Source organism: Dendrobates tinctorius, unplaced genomic scaffold (genome assembly GCF_039654945.1).
Source record: "Dendrobates tinctorius isolate UK_male_01 unplaced genomic scaffold, ASM3965494v1 ptg000143l, whole genome shotgun sequence".
NCBI classification, from domain to species: domain Eukaryota; kingdom Metazoa; phylum Chordata; class Amphibia; order Anura; family Dendrobatidae; genus Dendrobates; species Dendrobates tinctorius.
In genome coordinates this window covers 44814925-44835238 of record NW_027361810.1, presented here as the reverse complement: position 1 = coordinate 44835238, position 20314 = coordinate 44814925, and the positions used below count along the sequence as shown (strand labels likewise).

Here is a 20314-nt window from a genome sequence, read left to right as displayed (position 1 = left end):
GTAGCTCAGCTTCAACTCTACACATCAAGAAATAACTCCAAATGGGACTAAAGCCCCCCCATACACACTAGATAGCCATTGGCCAACCATTTGTTGAGGTGATAAATATTCCCATGACTCCCCTATATACATTAGCTATCCCTCGGCTTATAGCAAACAAATCCAATATGTTGGATCCTTCATTCACCCGACATCATTTGTTAGTAGAGAGTTAGGAGACCCCCCAAACACATATGACTGCAAGCCGATTAAGGGCCTGTCACACTAAGCGATATCGCTAGCAATATCGCTATAACGTCACTGGTTTTGTGACGTTATAGCGATATTGCTAGCGATATCGCTATGTCTGATACTTACCTCCGACCGCTCCCCCGCTGGTTATCGCTGATCGCGCGAGAACGTCCTGGGTCGTTTCTCGTCGTCACCTTCTTGCTGAGCTTCCTGTGGCGCCGACGAGCGACGCGTGGACGCGGGCGGGAGGACGTCTTCATCGCCTCGTCTGACAGGTAAGTAGCGACCGCTGCTATGTCGCTGGTGAGATCTGCCTGTGTGGCAGCTCACTAGCGACCACTTAGTGATGCAACAGCGATCCTGACCGCGTCATATCGCTGGTCGGGATCGCTAGTGCATCGCTAAGTGTGACAGTACCTTTAGTCTATTGTTTATCAAAGCCTTAAAGGGAATCTGTCACCAGGTTATTAACACCTAATTTGAGAGCAGTATGATGTACTGTAGGTGCAGAGTCCCACATTCTAGCACTGTGTCACTTACTGGGCTGATTGCTGTAGTTTTGGTTAAATCATTGTTTTATCAGCAGGAGATTATCATTAGAGGACTAGTAAATTGGCTGCCAGGTAGTCCAACCCCGCCCCCACCACTGACTGGCAGCTTTCTGCCTGTGCGCATCATAGAATCATAGAATCATTCAGAAAGCTGTTGTGTGGGTGGCGGGGTTATATAGAGCTCAGCATTCAGTGAACGGGTAAATCTGCAGCAGAGAAAACTGTAAGTTTATCAAAACTGCAGAAAGCAGCTCAGTAAGTGACACATTGCTCTCATATGGGGTAGAAAAACTTAGTGGCAGATTCCCTATAGGAAGATAATAACATTCTACATCAATAGTAAAGTTGTCCACAACAGTCTCTGTAACAGAAGACATGATATCCACATGATAGTTACTACAGAACAGCAGTGTGTATTATTTTCAGATAAACCACTTTTGGAAAATTGTTTAAAAAGTGACAGGACTTTCAGAAGTAAATTTTCTTGCCATTGCCCCACAAATCTGTCAGGCAAACTCAATCATAGCAGCCTGCATTCTGCCTACAGTGTGAAGTTTTTTCAGTAAAACGAAAACACAACGATGGATTCCAGCGCCGTTGGTGTCCGTCATGTGAATTATCCGAAACTTTGTCATTTTCTGATAGTGTGACGGAACAGAAAGCGAGAAATGACAATGCAGATGTGAACTCAAAGTAATGTTGGAAATGTAGACTATAATTAGTGATTAGCGGACATGCTTGGGGTAAGGTGTTATCTGAACATGCTGGGGTGCTGAGCGCCTTCACTGTGCTCGAAAAATATGTTCAAGTCCCCGCGGTTGCATGTCTTGCTGGCTGTTCAACTGCCGCAACACATGCAGGGATTGGCAAACAAACAGGCAATCCCTGCATGTGTTGCAGCTATCGAACAGCCGTGAGACATGCAGCCGCGGGAACTCAAACATATTTTGAGCTCGCTGAAGACACTCGGTTTGCACACGAGTATGCTCAGATCACGCCTTGTCCGAGTACGTTCGCACATAACTAATTATAATCTATGTTTAAGAAGAAAATAAAATGTTTTTAAACATTGTGGTGTTTTTTTTTCCCATATAACAGCTGTTGCAATACAATAGAACAACCAAAAATCAGCTCAGATTACAAACCCTGCCGAAGTCTCTATATTCCAGAAGCAAAACACAGATGGCTTGTGTAACAGCCCTATCGCATCTTTGAAGCACACGGTCTTTATGACAATCAGCAATTTTTAAATGGGTTTCCCAAATAGTTCTCACTGGCTGACATGCCAAGGACCACAGTCAAGTGGCAATTTAGGAATACTAATAGATGAAATTGCTCATACCAATGTAACTAAATACAACCGCAGGCTGATCGGCTGGAAATGTAACACGGAAAACTCATGCATTGTTTTAACAGACCATTTACCATGAACCTGGCTTGATATTGAGATCAAGTAGGTAACAAGCATTAATCAGATGGACTAAAATGCACTAAAACAATTGCAATTACCAAACATTTCCCTTAATGAAAAGATGTAAAGGATCAGAGCCCTATTTTGTGGACCACAGCACAAAAGTGGTGAGATATCTGACCAGTTCTGGGTATATTCAAACTGGGCATTTACAATAGATGATCACTTTCGATGCAGCGAAGACACGGGAAGTCAATAGGAGACTAGCTATGGCCAAACCAACAAATCAAAGAACAATTCACCAGCGATGAAGACAAGACTCGTACATAGTTTGTTTTTTTTATTTCTGTTGTAACATACAGATGCGAACCTGGATGATAAAGAAAGGAGACAGAAAAACAATCAACGCCTTCAAAGTGTGATGCTGGAGAAGGAAGCTATCAACACCATGGATGGCAAGAAGAACAAACACATCAGAAACAAAGTAATTTAGATCTATCAGTCGGGAAAAGGTTATAAAGCCATTCCTAAAGCTTTGGGACGCCAGTGAACCACTGTGAGACCCATTATCCACAAATGGCAAAAACATGGAAAAATGGCAAATTTTCCCAGGAGTGGCCTGCCGACCAAAATTACCTCAAGTGCGCACTGACAACTCATCCAAGAGGTCACAAAAGACCCCACAATAACAGCCACAGAACTCCAGGCCTCACTTGCCTTAGTTAAGGACAGTGTTCATGACTCCACCATAAGAAAGAGACTGGGCAAAAATGGCCTGCATGGCAGAGTACCAAGACAAAAACCACGGCTGAGCAATAAGAACATAAAGGCTAATCTCAGTCGAGAAAACATCTTGATGATCGCCAAGACTTTTGGGTGAATACTCTGTGGACAGACGAGACAAAAGTTGGAAGGTGTACAGTATGTCCCATTACATCTGGCATAGAAGTAACAGCATTTCAGAAAAGGAACATCATACCAACAGTAAAATGTGGTGGTAGTATGATGGTTTATGGCTGTTTTGCTGCTTCAGGACCTAGAAGACTTGCTGTGGTAACAAGTACCATAAATTCTGCCGTCTACCAAAAAATCCTGAAGGAGAATGTCCGGCCACTTGTTCACACTTGGGTTATGCAGCAGGACAATGATCAAAAACACACCAGCAAGTACACCTCTGAATGGCTTAAGAAAAACAAAATTAGGACTTTGGCGTGGCCTAGTCAAAGTCCTGATGAGCTTAATGTGTTTGAAATGCTGTAGCATGACCTTAAAAAGGTGGTTCATGCTCGGAAAACCCTCCAATATGGCTGAATTACAACAATTCTGCAAAGATGAGTGAGCTAAAATTCCTCCAGTGCGTTGTAAAAAATTCATTGCCAGTTATTGCAAACATTTGATTGCAGTTGTTGCTGATAAGGGTGGCCCAATCAGTTATTAGGTTTAGGGGACAAGCACATTTTTACACAGGACCCTGTAGGTTTGGATTTCTTTTTCCCTTAATAATAAAGAACTTCATTTAAAAACTGCATTTTGTGATTACTTGTGTTGTCTTTTTCTAATATTTTAATTTGTTTGGTGATCTGAAACATTTAAGTGTGACAAAAATGCAAAAGAATAGGAAATTAGGAAGGGGGCAAACACTTTTTTACAACACTGTATGTTGAAGTCACTTGGACAAGTCTGTGTTACAGAGCTTGAAAGTTTTTGGATACGGTCGTAGGAGACCTCAGTGTCATACATGTCTTTTCAGGGCACTTAGAAGCTTTCAAGTTCTTTTGTTTCACAAAAAATTGATTTCTCACATATTGATTATTCTGGGGAAATTTGGCGATTCGCTCATCTCTAAACTGAACAGTGTATTTCTTATTACTCTATTTACATATGTTCTTCAATTAAATCGGAAATTCCTAAGGTGAGCTCTTTAGGACACTAGAGATAAGAATTCCCCTTAGGAGGAAACTTTCATATATTATACTAGAGAACTGGCGTAAACCACAAGGGTAATATGCCACGGTTAGGAATAGTCTCACTGTGAAGTCATATAGCGCATCACCTTGAATCTGTGCTCTCTGCAAGCTCTACGTATGGTGCAGAGTTTTATGAATTAACAGTAATATTTATAGCTATAATTAAACAATAGCAAAGTATGCAGTGACACGAGTTGTTTGCATTTTTTACATAGGATTCCATAAATGGTGGCATTGTACTAAAAACAATTACAGAAATGGAAAAAGGGAATTGTCAGTGCGGAGGACGGAGGGAATGCAATAAATAAAGACGAATCCACCGACACAAAAGAACTGAACCTGACATAGGAGATAATGCTATATCGCTATCGCTTGTGAAAACATTCCAGGCCTTGTCTTCATAGATAAGTTTCCTTCTATATAAACAGATTTGCAGCATTTTCCAGCACACACATCGTCTGAGGGGTTTTTAGCATACAGTCAGCAAAAAACGCAAATGTCAATTTACAGTAATTTAAGTCAACAGTCTGTTTTAGAACAATTACCCTAGTTTTACAGTAGATTAGCTGACAATGATATCATATGATTAGAGACAATTCAAAGGTTGGAAAATGTATCAAATCTTTAAAAAAAATGGCTTCTTTAGTATATAAAGTGTATATCCTACAGTGTAACAAGTCCCAATGCATTATTAATACAATTATACCTGATATATAAAGATGCAAGACCAATATTTATCAAAATATAAACCCAAATTTTATTCCAATGCAAATTAGAAACCGCCAAATAAGTCCAGAGGCACATTAGACACAAATGAGGAGAGAGCGCCAATTTGTTGTTAAAATTTAATTAAAAGTTCTACATTTTGTAATAAAGAAAGTCAACAATATAAGGGATAGTACAATCTAAAAAATAATCTGTTGAATACCTCCGAATAAAAGTTAATACCAAAGGTCAAAGACTAAGCGGTCATGACAAAGAGATTAGGATAATCAACCCAGAAATAACACATATGTGTGTTTCGCAACTGCTTCATCTGGGGTCAGAGGAAGCTATATCTGTCATGACTATTTAGTCTTTGACTTTTGGGTATTACCCTCTACTTATTGATCCATCAGATTCATTTTCTATTGTTCTTTACTTTGTATTGATTTTAATGAATGTTCCCCTGAATCTGAGATTACCCTTCTACATCAGCTAATTTTACTTGAGCTCTGAGGCTACTGTCATGCTAGACTGCAAAAGGAGCATAACATGCACAGCCTTTCTTTTCCCTGGCATCTGCCTTTTGGGAGCTGTCAGTACACCTCCATTACATTAGATCAGTGGTCCCCAACCTTTCTGACCTTGAGAGCCACATTCAGCTTAGAGAGAGGGTCGCGGGCCACATTCAGCTTAGAGAGAGGGTCGCGAACCACATCCAGCTCCTCCCCCTTCAAAGTACTGTCAGCCAAAGCCTCCATTACAGATATAATGATAACCAAAGCTTTTCCACAGAAATCACTCCAAAGCAGTACACTGAGATCCAGGGGATCCCACAATACCCTCATTCAGTATTCTCCCATCAAGCACTCCCAACACATTGTCACTTCCAGATTTGAGCACCTCCTCTAACAGGTAGTACCATCCTCCAGCGTACCATATCTAAAACATCTCTAAACCCCTAAGACCAGTAAATGTGCATCCAGATATTCTTTTCTGTACAGGGCTACTCACAAAATTCACCATTTTGAGATATGCTCTTCATACCTGTTTGCTAGACATGGAGCTAATGCACCAAGCCGGCAGACGGTCGTGAGCCACAATTCATGGGACCGCGAGCCACATGTGGCTTCCGAGCTACAGGTTGAGGATCCCTGCATTAGATAGTCAATGGCTGAGCCAAAATCAGTAGGTTCAGTGAACGTTCACCTAATGTGTATGGAAGAGTAGATATGTTTGTCACTCTTGTTTAGGTAGAGGTAATAGAGCGTTAATACAGAGAGAGAAGTCCCATCTATATTCCAAGAAAGAACCACGGCATTCAAAGACACAATAAAAAAAATGAAAATGAAGATTTATTGAGGTGTTAGCATAACTTGTTCCATACATTGCGGAATGTCCAAGAAATTATGTTTCGGTCCCTTATGGACTTTGAAAATGGCCTCTATGACAAAAGCAAGATACAACCAGTGATTGTCATTAAGTGTTAAATGAAACTTCTCAGCTTCTATAATTGTGGCCCAAATAGATGGTCAAATCTAATGATTGGTCATTAATCCGGCCATGTACAGGGGGAGTTGCAATTAAAGACTTGTTTAATTATGACATTCTTAGAATTGTTCTTTCCATTAAAAACACTTTATCAAGTAGAAAGTTGTGGTCAAACCACCACCAAAATAATGGAATGATAGAGACACTCATTTTCATTACACCACTATCAATTATATCAATTACCATGTGCCAATGCCTTGGAATGAGCAATAAGTGAATGTAAGTACACCAACCTTTGTATGTCTGGGGTTTTCTCAGTTTACAGTCTCTACTGAAAGAATGAAAAATTGATCACTCATGCCTAAATGGGGGTTCACAATGGCAGATGTCATCAATAATGAGGGACAATCCACAACATGCTTTAAATAATTAAATAGGTTTATGTCAGGAGGCCGTCATTGACACTTTACTAGCCCCAGTTACTGGAACTGTATTACGCATAGCTTCCTATGAGAAATATACGGCATTTACAATACCAGGCAATATTTGCAAGAAATAAATCAGCAGAGTTAATCGTTGTGGATTGTTAAAGCCCAGACTTCTAAAAGCTGTAACATAGAAAGAATCAATAATTATGGTTCTGGAATAATTTCCTCATGGATTTCTGAAACTGAAGGTATGGACTGTATGCCTACCGGCAGGATATATATTAAGTGTCTGAAAAGTTCAATTCTATGGCGTTACAGAAAGTGGCGAGATTCCCTTATAGATGGCACAATCGTGGGGAAGGAAATTCCCATCTGACATTAATATTTACTTGAGTAAATACAACATTGTTATCCACAAACCTTGAGGTGCCAATAAATATGACGTGAACGTGCCTGGGGAGGCAGGTCAAGAGTTCTCATGTCTGAAACTGAAAAAGATCCAAGTCATTATATCATCTGATAGCTATTGCTTATCCTATAATAAGCCAGGGACGCCTCACTGCCACCTGCATAATACCGCTCGCTCAGGTGATCTCACACTACAAGTTCAAGGAAAGAAGCCTCAAATCAAAGATCTTTCTACGGCTGGGACATCTGTCTGTTATACACCAGACATAGCTCATGGCAAATGGAGTATCTGGTAAACACTACCTTTATTCTTTGCAATGAGTGATCCCGCAGGATTCTCCACTTATGGCAGTTTCACCACTTACCTGTCCATGTACTACTTTTAGACAAAATACGCAGTCTGACTGCATGGACACACTAACCACCAGGCTTGGACTGCCCAGAAGGAGAACAGGGGAATCCTCCGGTGGGCCTCTGTGCAAGAGTGGACCAGCACCCTCTTATATGAGCAGTACTTGGCACAATATACTTGGATCACTATGTACATGCAAAGGCGGCATCTTATTCATTTATCCATCTATCCAGTCCATTGTGATATAGATTTGTAATTGAGGGTAATATTACATTCACATGTAAAAAAGTGGGGCCCTGGAGTTGGTTACTGGTGGGCCCTTGCCACCCCAGTCCGACACTGCTAACCACCACTTTGCACGTCTTCTTTTACTTTTTTCTCTAGAATCAGTATTTCTCATTCCATCTAATGTATGCCAGTTGTCACATTCTCCTTAAGTAGAAAATGGCTGATAACTTTTTTCACCAGAGAATCTCTTTAAGGTTCCCTTACATATCAAAGAACTGGTAAATTGGGCAGTTTAAAACCATACAAAACAATTGTCGGCCGATTAGGTGAAACTATTGTTTGTTTTAACCAATAGATGACTGACTATTAATGTTTAAAAGACCGATCAGCCATATTGGGAGTTTTTCAGCACTCGTAACCTCATCAGCTAAGAAACTGTGACCGATGTGGTCCCAGGTGCCTCTATCACGGCCAATAAACGACCATTCATACTCCCACCTTTGTCATATGTGTATGGGTGTCTTTACACACCTATTGCCATCTTCTCCGAGAACAGATAATGACAATTGCCACAATCGCATACTGTTCGTTACAATGAAGTAATAATCACTGTGTAAATTTGGTGGTGGAGAATCAGTCACAGATCATGCAAAAATAGAGGACAACCTGGCGCAACAACAGCATGCTGCATTATTTTCTCTGGTGAAACGGAGGACACCGGAGTCAATAGGGAGCATCAGTTGGGGATGGTGTCCGTCATATGGTGGACCTGGCTCTGCCATCACTTTTTACTGTCAGAAATAATGCAGATGTAAAGAGAGAGGGTAGTATCACTTGTTCCAAGATTCATTGTTTACTTTTGTGGGTTTCCATCTTTTTCCCAAAAGATCACCCTAATGGACAACTGAGCAAACTTTTCTGCACATCACCTTCAGTGGAATGTGTCAGGCATGGGCAGACTAGATTAGCCGCACTTCATTAATGTCCTGGCCGGATTATAGTCATCTTGCTACTGTGTTTTTTTAACCATAGACAAGAGAAGCCTTATCAGCCTCAATGTGCCAGTGATTTGTTAGAAAAATTGCCATTTAAGATCACAACAGTCTGATGAAAGTGACGTAATGGCACAAAACAAGATAAAAAAAAGTTATGAAACTTCCTACCAGACTCAGTGTGACAGCTACAAAAATAGTCACTTCCCATTATTCTGCAGTAGACCATCACCAGCCACAATATGTGCTTATAAATGCATTATTCACCATGTACAGTATTTATTCAATAAAGCATTAATCCGACCGTAGACATCAGAAAGGTAAAAGTGTGTCTGCCGTTTGTAGCTGGTGTTAAATGCACATCAACAGAACCTTATATAAAGGAGGAAAAAACATAACTAAAACTAATGAATCCCTAATGATCCTCTATTCTCTAGTGGGATTTGTCAAAAGACCCATCTTGTTTAGTCAATATAAAACTAATGTCTATAAACACCTATACATAAACAAAGCTATTAAAGGGATTTTTCAAATATTGACTGAAAAAAAGATATTAAAAAAAAAGAAAAAAGCATTATTTACTTACTCACTTTCTGAGGTGGGCAGAAAAACGCAGTCGTGTACGTTTTTTGTGCCCGCTTAAAAAAAGTCAGACATTGCTAGTGCATAAAGTGACTCAGTCTGCTTCATCAAAGTCAATGTCCCCGTAAGCGCATACACCCGAATACCATTTTTCAGGGCTTCAGACGGAGCCAGTGACGTGTGCTACAAACGGGATGTGAAACCGGTCTTATTCAGACATCACATGTTCTTATCTAGTACATTTCAAAAATGGGGTTTGCTTAAATAATATAAGTTTATTATGGGCAGAACCTTGATACAGGAAAGATATATATCTTTAGAATCATAGAATCATAGAATCGTAGAGTTGGATGGGACCTCCTGGGCCATCTGGTCCAACCCCCTGCTCAAAGCAGGATTCGCTAAATCATCCCAGTCAGATGTCTGTCCAGCCTCTGTTTGAAGACTTCCATTGAAGGAGAACTCACCACTTCTCGTGGCAGCTTGTTCCACTCATTGATCACTCTAACTGTCAAAAAGTTTTTTCTAATATCTAATCTGTGTCTCCTCCCATTCAGTTTCATCCCATTGCTTCTAGTCTTTCCTTGTGCAAATGAGAATAAAGTTGATCCTTCTACAATGTGACAGCCCTTTAGATATTTGTAGACAGCTATTAAGTCTCCTCTCAGTCTTCTCTTTTGCAAACTAAACATTCCCAAATCCTGCAACCTTTCCTCATAAGACAGGGTTTGCAGACCGGTCACCATTCTGGTCGCTCTTTTCTGAACTTGCTCCAGTTTGTTGATGTCTTTTTTAAAATGTGGTGCCGGTAGATAGAAGAATATTTAGAATTGAGAGTCCTCAGTAGTTGATACCTTTTAATGGCTAACTGAAAAGATGGTAACAAATTGCGAGCCTTCATCAGGCAAAGACACCTTGGACATTCTTCATAGACGATGCGCCAAAGCATCCGCCATCCGGCTACACCTAACACTGCACTCTATACAATGACCCAATCGTAACGGATATATTGGATCAATACAGCATAAATCAGGAGCCATAAAGGTTTTTTTGCCTGGGTAACTAGTAAATCACTGAACTCTGCAGGATGCACAAATATTTCCCCTCTGTCATACCTCCAAAGCCAATAGAAGTCACTCAGCTGTGTCAGATGGAATGTGAGATTGAAATTCATGAAAATTTACGACAGGTTAATTCTGAGCAGGGAGCGGCTCCTGTCACTGCCTCGGGAAAGATTCATCACAGCATTTTTTCCTGCAGGACTCAATCAATACTTGTTAAAATAACTTTGGGTTCTTAACATATTGTAGATACAACATATATATCTATGGTATCCGTATGATGGCATAAGAATCGACACACACATTAATCAATGACGTTTCTATTAATTTGGCTTTAGCGATTCCTTTATAAAAAGAAAGGGGTCTTGGGCAACAAACAAAGCATCTCCTCCTCCGCTCTCCATTCTACAGCACCATCCACTTGAATTTTGTGAGCACCATTAGGTGTAAGTGCGTGGGAAAGTTTCTCCGCTCCACTCTCAAGTTGATCCTTGGAGGACCCAATGGAAATAGAGGCCCTAGGTAGACCTTCCATTTTGCCGCCCCTTTAAAAGGAACCAGACAGAAGGTTTTCCCTTTGTAAATTGCTACCACCTTCTTTTATGCATCATGATGCATGTCCCTACGCCATTATATCCCCAGAGTTGCGCCACAGACATTTGAAGAATAGTTGAATAAAGGTCCCACAATGAACACAAATCTGTGCTGAATAGTCTGGTAGGTGTCTCCGGGATGCACTTGGCATCACCTCTTTGCTTGCAACTGCTGCAACTCCGCCTTTAAGTGGCATAGAGGATGGGGATGGCTCCATACCATCTATAGGAGACGTCACTCTGTCACTCAAAGGAGGAGGGTTGGCGATTGTGGGCAGAGAGGTGGTATCAAGCACGGTCTGGAGGCACCCATTGGACCACTTGACAAAGATTTGCATGCAGCATGACATTTCTGTATATGGTAACTATTTTTCAAGGGTATGCCGCCCGACTGTGGGGATCTAAAGAGGTGGTAGGGATGTGCATACAAGTAGTGGGAGCAGAATATCAGGGGAAAACCTGCTGATAGGTTCAATTCTTCTCTCATTTGAGTCAATGCTGGATAAAAGTGTCTTTTTTATAGGTCTCGATATAGAGCCAAAATCTTATATTTATTCCTAGCACTAAATGCAGACTTCCGACATTGGTCGGCAGATATTTCCGGGGTTCCAGAATTAGGGAACCCCAAAAATCATATTCTGATTATCATATTTCTGAAGTTCACTAATAATCTCATAATATAATGAATAAATAGTAAAATGTCTAGCAATATCGAAAAACCTTCATGCATATACTGTAAGGCTAAATTTCCTTTTCTGACCGCCCTTTCCCCGCTGTGCTGCCAGTGCAATGGAAACCCTATCTTCTCCGGCAAAAATTGGATGGATTGAACAGTTAGAATGAATTTTTCAACATGTTGGACCTTCTCATTAAAGGAGACTGAGTATTTATTGACAACTCGGCACTCTAATCCTCGCAATCCAGCCCATGGAGTCACAGTGTATACAGTCAGTTTCTCAGACCTATTAACAGGACATCTGGCTTTTTTTGTGCATACTGTTCTGGATATAGCTTCTATATGATCTTCTAATTAATAAAGCAAGATGCCCTTATTCCTCTTGGTATGTGTTATGATCTATGTGTTTATTATTATGCTGTAATGTCTATTGGCTGTAGAAGTTCCCTCTAAAACGTAAAGTGCTGCGGAATATCTTGGCGCTATAGAAATAAATTTATTATTATTATGCCAACATAGCTTCTAACGACATAAACCCTTTTATAAGAAAATCATGTCTATTATGTGTTTTCATGGGGGGGGGGGGAGTAGTAAACTTTTCAGTCCAATAGTTTGCATTTTCTCCTCCAACTTAAGCCTATTGAATAACAAAAGGCTGCCAGACCGAACACTAGGCCGAAGCATTCACAGCGCTGACCTTTTGTTGTCCTGGAATTCTCTACCAGCCGATGCAGCCAGTTGTATGTACACGTTGGTAAGAGTGACGCCGCACTGTGAAGAGAGCATGCCAGCGAGTCTCAATGCTCTGCAAACGCCTCATACACAAGACTGCTATTATTTAGTGTTCGTGAAAGTTACCTGGATACATTTGTAGAGATTAATCCATTCATTAATATGCCCTATGCTGTCTTCACACTATGGTCAGGGTTTATGTTATAACGGGAAATTACAACGTAGTGCTGGACCTGTGACATGATACCACGGACCCCCGATTAATAATGGGGTCTGTCGGGGTTCTATCAATGGGTTTCTCTCTTTAAAGCACCACTCTAGCATTTTTTTTATTTTTTATTTTAGTGCTGGAGTGGTGCTACTAATCTAAGGTGCCTGCCCCTAGTCTTATATTTACCAGCCACTGTCTTCTTCTGTTCTTGGCACCACTCCAGTTGTGTTCTGCAGATTGTGACCTGCCGAATCGTTTCAATGTTTCCCAGGCGAACCGGAAATCACTTGTTTACAGTATGTAAGTCTATGAAAGCAAGACGTAGGCTCTCCTAGACTTGCACTGATAGCTTGTGACCGATACCTCTGACTTCCAATCAGTCAGAACATGCGGTCATACGATGGCGGATAGGCATCGGAGAGGCGATGGGAAGAGCTGAAGACTGGTGAGTATAATACTAGGGTCAAGGCTCTTACATTAGTGGCACCACTCCAGTGATTAAATAAAGAAAACATCTAGAATGGTGCTTTAACTGAAAGGATAGTGCTGCACGCTGCACTATATTGCATGGCAAATCCGATGGGACTGCCAATGAAAGAGCCTGCAACAGCACTGCAAACACCCAACTCCTGGGACACCAACAAACTGATAGAACAGAGGACTGAAGCCCATCCACTCCACCAAATTACCAAAATGAGGGGGAAAGTCAAGCATGAATGGGACTTACAAAAACAAGAAATTAAAGGAATAATTAGGGGATAATTTATTGATCATTGGGAATCCGACCATTGAGAACTCCACCGGTTCCAAAACTGGAGCTCTGCAGAGACAAGTCTTAATGGTGAGGAGGTTGAGCATGTGTACCTCCGCCCAATTCATTGTTTATAGAACTTCCAGAGAAAGTCAAGTACAGAGCTCAGCTATCTCCAGCAGTCCCATGGCCAATGAACTGAGCAAAGGCACACCTGCACAACCTTCGGTTTATTCATACAGGGCCCTAAAGAGACCCGTTCTCGAGTTTGATTGAAGTTCTATCAATCAGACCCCCCAGTAATCAAAAAGTTTTCCCCTAACTTACTGATAGGCGATAACTTATATACTAGGAACAACCCCTATAATACAGATGTGTAAGTAAATAAACACTGTCACCCTGGACTAGTTTGTAAAAGTGGTTTTCCAAGAAATCTATTTTTAATCCATTAATGTCTGATCGGTGGAGTTCCATCCCCTGGAGCTCCCACTTATCTGCAGTATTAAGAACAAAGAGCTGCAGCACCAGGTACGATTACATGTACAGAGGTGTCATTGTGCTTGGGGCTGCAGTTACGTTAATATTGTTTGAGCTATATTTCAATAGGATAATCTGACGTATACTTCCAACAGAAGGCTGTAATTGATCCTAGTGTATAAAGTATATAGTGAGATTAATCGCTAATAGAAAATAAGCCTATATGTTTTTTACTGAACACCTTTCTATAAAATAGCTTAGTCTACTACCACAAAAAAGGCTATACCATGACCATTTGGTATATACACTAGGATATATCATGGCATATACCGCAAACATAGGGCTGAACATGGTGTGACCAGGGCCTTACCTTTGCAGGAGAGGAGTCCTGGGTTCAAATCTGACAATAAACAAATGACTAAATAAAATTCCGAGTAATTAATTGTCTTCAGAAGTCACATAATGGTCACATAGTAAGCTGAGTCCACCGGGGTGTAATTTATTCTGTATAACTACAGCTGGTCTGTGAAGGCCTCAAGAGATTTCTTTGAGAACCTTAGGGATCAAACAGCACAACAAAGAGCACACCAGACAGGTCAGGGATAAAGTTGTGGAAAAGAGTAAAGCAGGGGTAGGTTATACAAAAGTAGCCCAAGCTCTGGACATCTCACGGAGCACAGTTCAATCCATCATTCAGAAAAAAAAATGAAAAAAAAAAATCGAAGGAGTATCTCACAACTGCAAACCTACCAAGTCCGTTCACCGTAAACTGACATCCCAAGCAAGAAGTGCACTAATTAGAGAAGCAGCCAAGAGGTTCATGATCAGGATCAGGGTCTATATAGGAAGTCATCATTGCTACTAAGATTACATGGTGCAAATCTGATGCATGATTTGGGTGAAAGTAATACAACAGTAAGGGCTCATACTCACTTGCGAGAGACTCGCATTATTCTCGTGCGAGTCTCTCGCATGAAAACCTGGCACAGCCGCCAGCACTGGGACAGGAGCGTGCGGTTGCATAGAAATACATGTAGCCGCACGCTCTGGTCCCAGTGCCGGCGGCTGTGCCAGGTTTTCATGCGAGAGACTCGCACGAGAATCATGTGAGTCTCTCCCAAGTGAGTATGAGCCCTAAGGGTATTCAACAGTTCTATATTTTACAACATTGTGGAGTCCATCAGTGTGTAATCGATGGACATTTAAACACCAGACACCTACCGAGGGAATGAAGGGTCCACCACAGCCTCATATCAGACAGTGGGAGTCAGATCCTCACCGATGACTTATTATGTCCAATGTTAAACACATTATTGTTGAAAATAAATATTTACCAAAATACCACTAATAAAATAAAGCTGATACAATGTATATTGAAGCCACAGCACACAAAGTAATATGTTCTGTGGTTTCTGGTCAGTCCTCCGATTTCCATTCTAATCTTCCAGTGATGTTTTATTAGAGAGCTGACAGTCAGCACACAGAGAGAAGTCATTGGGGTGTGAAAAGCCAATGCAAGCACACTGAACAAAGCAAACATTAGTGGATGGGGGAGAGAGACTCTAAAGAATTCCCATGGGGACAAAGTACAAAGTGGGGGTAGGGTTTATAGGGAGCAATTAACCCTTCATATGAGATTATAATTACTGTGATTGGGAAGATAATCTACTTGTCCTTCTAATATTTAAAATTGCAAATATAGCTCATGTTTCCACCAGTTTTCCTACATATTTCAGGCTCGGAAAAAAAGATGGTGTAGGCTCAGGGTTCAATGGTATTTGTAGTGACTCACCCTGTCACCGTCACTCTTTTTTTTTTTTTTATAAAGCTGCTTCCTTTTTTAAGTTAAAAACCAAATCACCATTGTAATTGATTCACACCAGGTGATTGGGGCTTTTTTTTGTGAAGGTGAATTTTACATCCATATTTGAAAAACCAAACATTAGGTTATGAAAATATACAATACGTTACTGCACTCTTGTCCACAATGCAAAAAAAAAAAAATTAGCCGAAAAAAAGCATTACGTTTATTAATAGATAAGTATAATTAAGTATAAAAACACAGCGGCTTAAGAAAGCCATCATACGACTGAAATGACTGTTGGCTGAATAATTATTGCTTAGTTATTTCTCACGACTTCCCCATAAACATGCATGCTTCACTTGGTCTACCATCCATGTTTAGTCCAATGGGGAGAGAGGAATAAGGTGGTGCCAGAAACCTCAGGAGTTTGTGTTTTCTAGAAACTAAGTATCTAATTCAATCTGTTTGAACCTTCTGTCCCCCAAAATGTCCCCTTACTCATTAATCCCCAGCAACAGGCCCGCTGTCTTGGGGTTATACTTCACTCCGAGCTTTCATTTGCCCCCCCACATACGATCACTGGCTCGCTCTTGTTATCTGCACCTCAAAACATTTCTAGAATTCAACCTTTTCTTACTTTTGACTCTGCAAAAACTCTTACTGTTTCTCTTATTCATTCTCGTCTCGACTATTGTAACTCTCTTCTAATCGGTCTCCCTCTTACCAAACTCTCCCCTCTCCAATCTGTCTTGAATGCTGCAGCCAGGATCATATTCCTCGCCAATCGTTACACCGATGCCTCTACCTTGTACCAGTCATTACACTGGTTATCCATCCACTCCAGAATTCAGTATAAACTTATTACCCTCACCCACAAAGCCCTCCATAGCTCAGCACCACCTTACATCTCCTCCCTTGTTTCAGTATACCACCCTACCAGCGCCCTCCATTCTGCTGATGACCTGAGGTTAGCATCCTCAATAATCAGAACCTCCCACTCCTGTCTCCAAGACTTTACACGTGCTGCGCCAATTCTTTGGAATGCACATCCCAGGTCAGTACGGTTAGTCCCCAATCCCCACAATTTTTAGCGTGCCCTGAAAACGCATTTATTCAGACTGGCCTATCGCCTCAACATATTAACCTAATCTATCCCTGGGTGGCACAGCCAAAAGTTTTACCATAACCAGGTTCCTCGCATCATGTTCCCAAATGCTTTATGCATCCATTAGCCCTCTGTGTCTGTACTGTTACATACTTAACATTATGGCTGGTCCATACAATCAGGGCAACTGTTACCACCCACCTTTCATGTCTACCTTTTTCCTCATAGACTGTAAGCTTGCGAGCAGGGCCCTCATTCCTCTTGGTATCTATGATCTATGTGATTATTGTTATGCTGTAATGTCTATTGTCTGTACAAGTCCCCTCTGAAATGTAAAGTGCTGCGGAATATGTCGGCGCTATAGAAATAACATTTATTATTATTATTATTATATTGCTGAATTCAGCAGTTTCAGACAAGTTTTTTTCTCTATTTCCAAAAAGTTTTTAAAAAGTTTTTAAACCCCACAGAATATAAAATCATATTTGTATCATCACTGTTAAAGCAATTATTGGGAAACTGATTGATAATCAATATAATGGCTATTACAGTTCTCACTAGGTTTTCTCCGAGCTCACTGATGAGTATCTAGTTATGCAGTGATACATTCCTGCATTACTACATAACTAGCAAGGTTTACGGTACGGAAGTGGGAGAAAGCCGGGTGAGGGAGCTGAAAAGGTGACCATAAAGGTTTTCTCCTGAGCAACCCACAAATAGAACCAAAAATATAGTCTAGCAGAAATGGACAACTACATTTTTAGAAAATTAATATTGTGTATCACGCAACTGTGAGCTGCAGTAAGATGATGAGGCTTGTAGTCCTCAAAAATACCTTCTAGTGGCACAATTTAGCCCCGATGGTCCCGCCTGAGAGCCCCCCATTCATCGCACACTGTGGAGTCATTTAGCTTTGTAGTTTGCTTCTACCACATTTTTTTCAGCGTTCCTTGGAAGAACATGAAGAAGAGAGAAGTGAAAAACTTATAAAGGGCAACGTTACATATATTATTCACCGGTTTAATCATTTACTCCGCCGTTCCAAAGTCCACTACCTCTACCCTACCTAGGCAGATGTTCAAAGACGAAGGTGACGAGGCACCAATACCTTCAATACACTCCGAGCAAAAAAAGTGCAATAAATCAGTGATCTGAGCCTCTGCCCCAGGCACTAAACACAATGCAGGTGCTCATATCTGCCGGGGGTCACTGTATAGACTGTACAGACCCTCTGATCAGACAAGGCGCGATATTACAGCAGATCCAACCAAGATTCAGCCATGACACATTACATTCATTCCGGAAGCTCAGGAGGAGAACTCTTAAAGGGGATGTTCACTCCAGGCTTCCATATGCTCAGTTAGGACCCTGGTTAGTAGCCAGAGTGGCTCTTGGCCTGGTGGACAATCGTAGCCACGTATTATAAGATCACTCATTAATGAGTCTCTGTTCACACCTCAGCATTACTTCTGACGTGTATTCCTTCGCCGGAGATCTGTAGGTGACACTCATATTTCAGCGGCAGATCCGAAGGAGGATTAGCCCCTTTGTCACTCCGCTAATTATCTCCATGGGGAGGACAAAAAAAAAAACTTTTCTAAAGTTTTCTGTAGCTCGTAAACGATTTTGTGGAAACCCCATTCACATGACTGAGGGGCGGATTAACGTGGGGGTAAAATCCACATTGAAATCTGGGACAAATCCAAAAGGTGTGAACAGGGGCCAAACGCACCAATTAAATCACAACTCAGTGATCACGGGGGGCTTCAGTTCAGCAATCCTATAAAATATCCCCACAATCATTCCCTTGTTTGCCTGAAATGACTGACAACAGAAAATAATAGACTGCTTTCAACAGCAATGAAATGCACATAATACCGATTCTTGTGGCTATTGCAGCAGAACCAGTGATCATTGATCATGCCTCGATCACATCATCCAGGAGAGACCTCCATCCCTGGCATTACAAAGTAGCAAAAAAAAAAGCGTTTGCCCGATCCTGTCGCCCGATGCGATCGCATCCAATGTCGCACTTACAGCCTCTTGTCCTCAGGTTGCAGCTGCCAGTGCATGGCCAATGAGAAGCCGAAGAGACTCCCCTGCTCTCCCTGCTTCAGGATGGCATTGTCAGTATCCAGGTTGAAAGCTGTGATCACAGCGGGAAGCAGAAGCCCCGAGCAGAGCAGGTACAGCCCTGCTGCCATCCTACGCCGTGCCGCCGCCATGTGTGCCCAGTGTCCTCTGCTATGTCTCACCCTGCGACTTTTTATTCCTGCCCCCTCCCTGCGCCCTTTCCCCGTCCCACTCCGCGACTCAATGCTGTCGTTGTTCTCCGGAGAGATGGGCTCTTATATGAGCGCAGACCCCGCCCGTCCTGTCTGCAGCCCGGGGGTGAGGTCTCTTCTTCTCCAGGGCTCCCCTGCCCTGCCCACTTCTCGCAGACTCGCCCCAGTTTCCGGGCTTTACAGCAGGTGCTTTCACTGGGAGCTCTGCCTGGTAGTGTGCGGAGCTGGGGAGGGGCAGACACCATGCACCGGCACAGCCAGAAGTGGCGGCAGCCAGCCCCTCCACTCATGCCCATGTGCTCCAGCTGGGCAATCAGCCTAGATATTCTCTGTCTCTGGGCATTCTCCCATCTATGGGCACTGCACTGGGCATTCTCTCATCTATGGGCACTCTGCACTGGGCATTCTCTCATCTATGGGCACTCTGCACTGGGCATTCTCTCATCTATGGGCACTCTGCACTGGGCATTCTCTCATCTATGGGCACTCTGCACTGGGCATTCTCTCACCTATTGACACTCTGCACTGGGCATTCTCTCACCTATTGACACTCTGCACTGGGCATTCTCCCATCTATGGGCACTCTGCACTGGGCATTCTCTCATCTATGGACACTCTGCACTGGGCATTCTCTCATCTATGGACACTCTGCACTGGGCATTCTCCCATCTATGGGCACTGCACTGGGCATTCTCTCATCTATGGGCACTCTGCACTGGACATTCTCTCATCTATGGGCACTCTGCACTGGACATTCTCTCATCTATGGGCACTCTGCACTGGGCATTCTCTCATCTATGGGCACTCTGCACTGGACATTCTCTCATCTATGGGCACTCTGCACTGGGCATTCTCTCATCTATGGACACTCTGCACTGGGCATTCTCTCATCTATGGGCACTGCACTGGGCATTCTCTCATCTATGGGCACTCTGCACTGGACATTCTCTCATCTATGGGCACTCTGCACTGGGCATTCTCTCATCTATGGGCACTCTGCACTGGGCATTCTCTCACCTATTGACACTCTGCACTGGGCATTCTCTCATCTATGGACACTCTGCACTGGGCATTCTCTCATCTATGGACACTCTGCACTGGGCATTCTCCCATCTATGGGCACTGCACTGGGCATTCTCTCATCTATGGGCACTCTGCACTGTACATTCTCTCATCTATGGGCACTCTGCACTGGACATTCTCTCATCTATGGGCACTCTGCACTGGGCATTCTCTCATCTATGGGCACTCTGCACTGGACATTCTCTCACCTATG

The 20314-nt window shown here is 42.2% G+C and overlaps 1 protein-coding gene across 2 annotated transcripts in view; it reads right to left on the bottom strand.

Moving 5' to 3' along the window:
- The window catches only part of ITGA6 (integrin subunit alpha 6), a 74825-nt gene extending 55730 nt beyond the window's left edge, over positions 1-19095 (bottom strand). The window contains exon 1 of one of the 2 annotated variants that reach the window (XM_073545887.1): positions 18791-19095. In XM_073545887.1, the coding sequence (XP_073401988.1) occupies positions 18791-18978 (188 nt within the window). In that variant the 5' untranslated portion in view covers positions 18979-19095. The remainder of the gene's footprint in view (positions 1-18790) is intronic. The other variant, XM_073545888.1, reaches the window with a different exon arrangement.
- Between the last annotated feature and the right edge of the window lie 1219 nt (positions 19096-20314).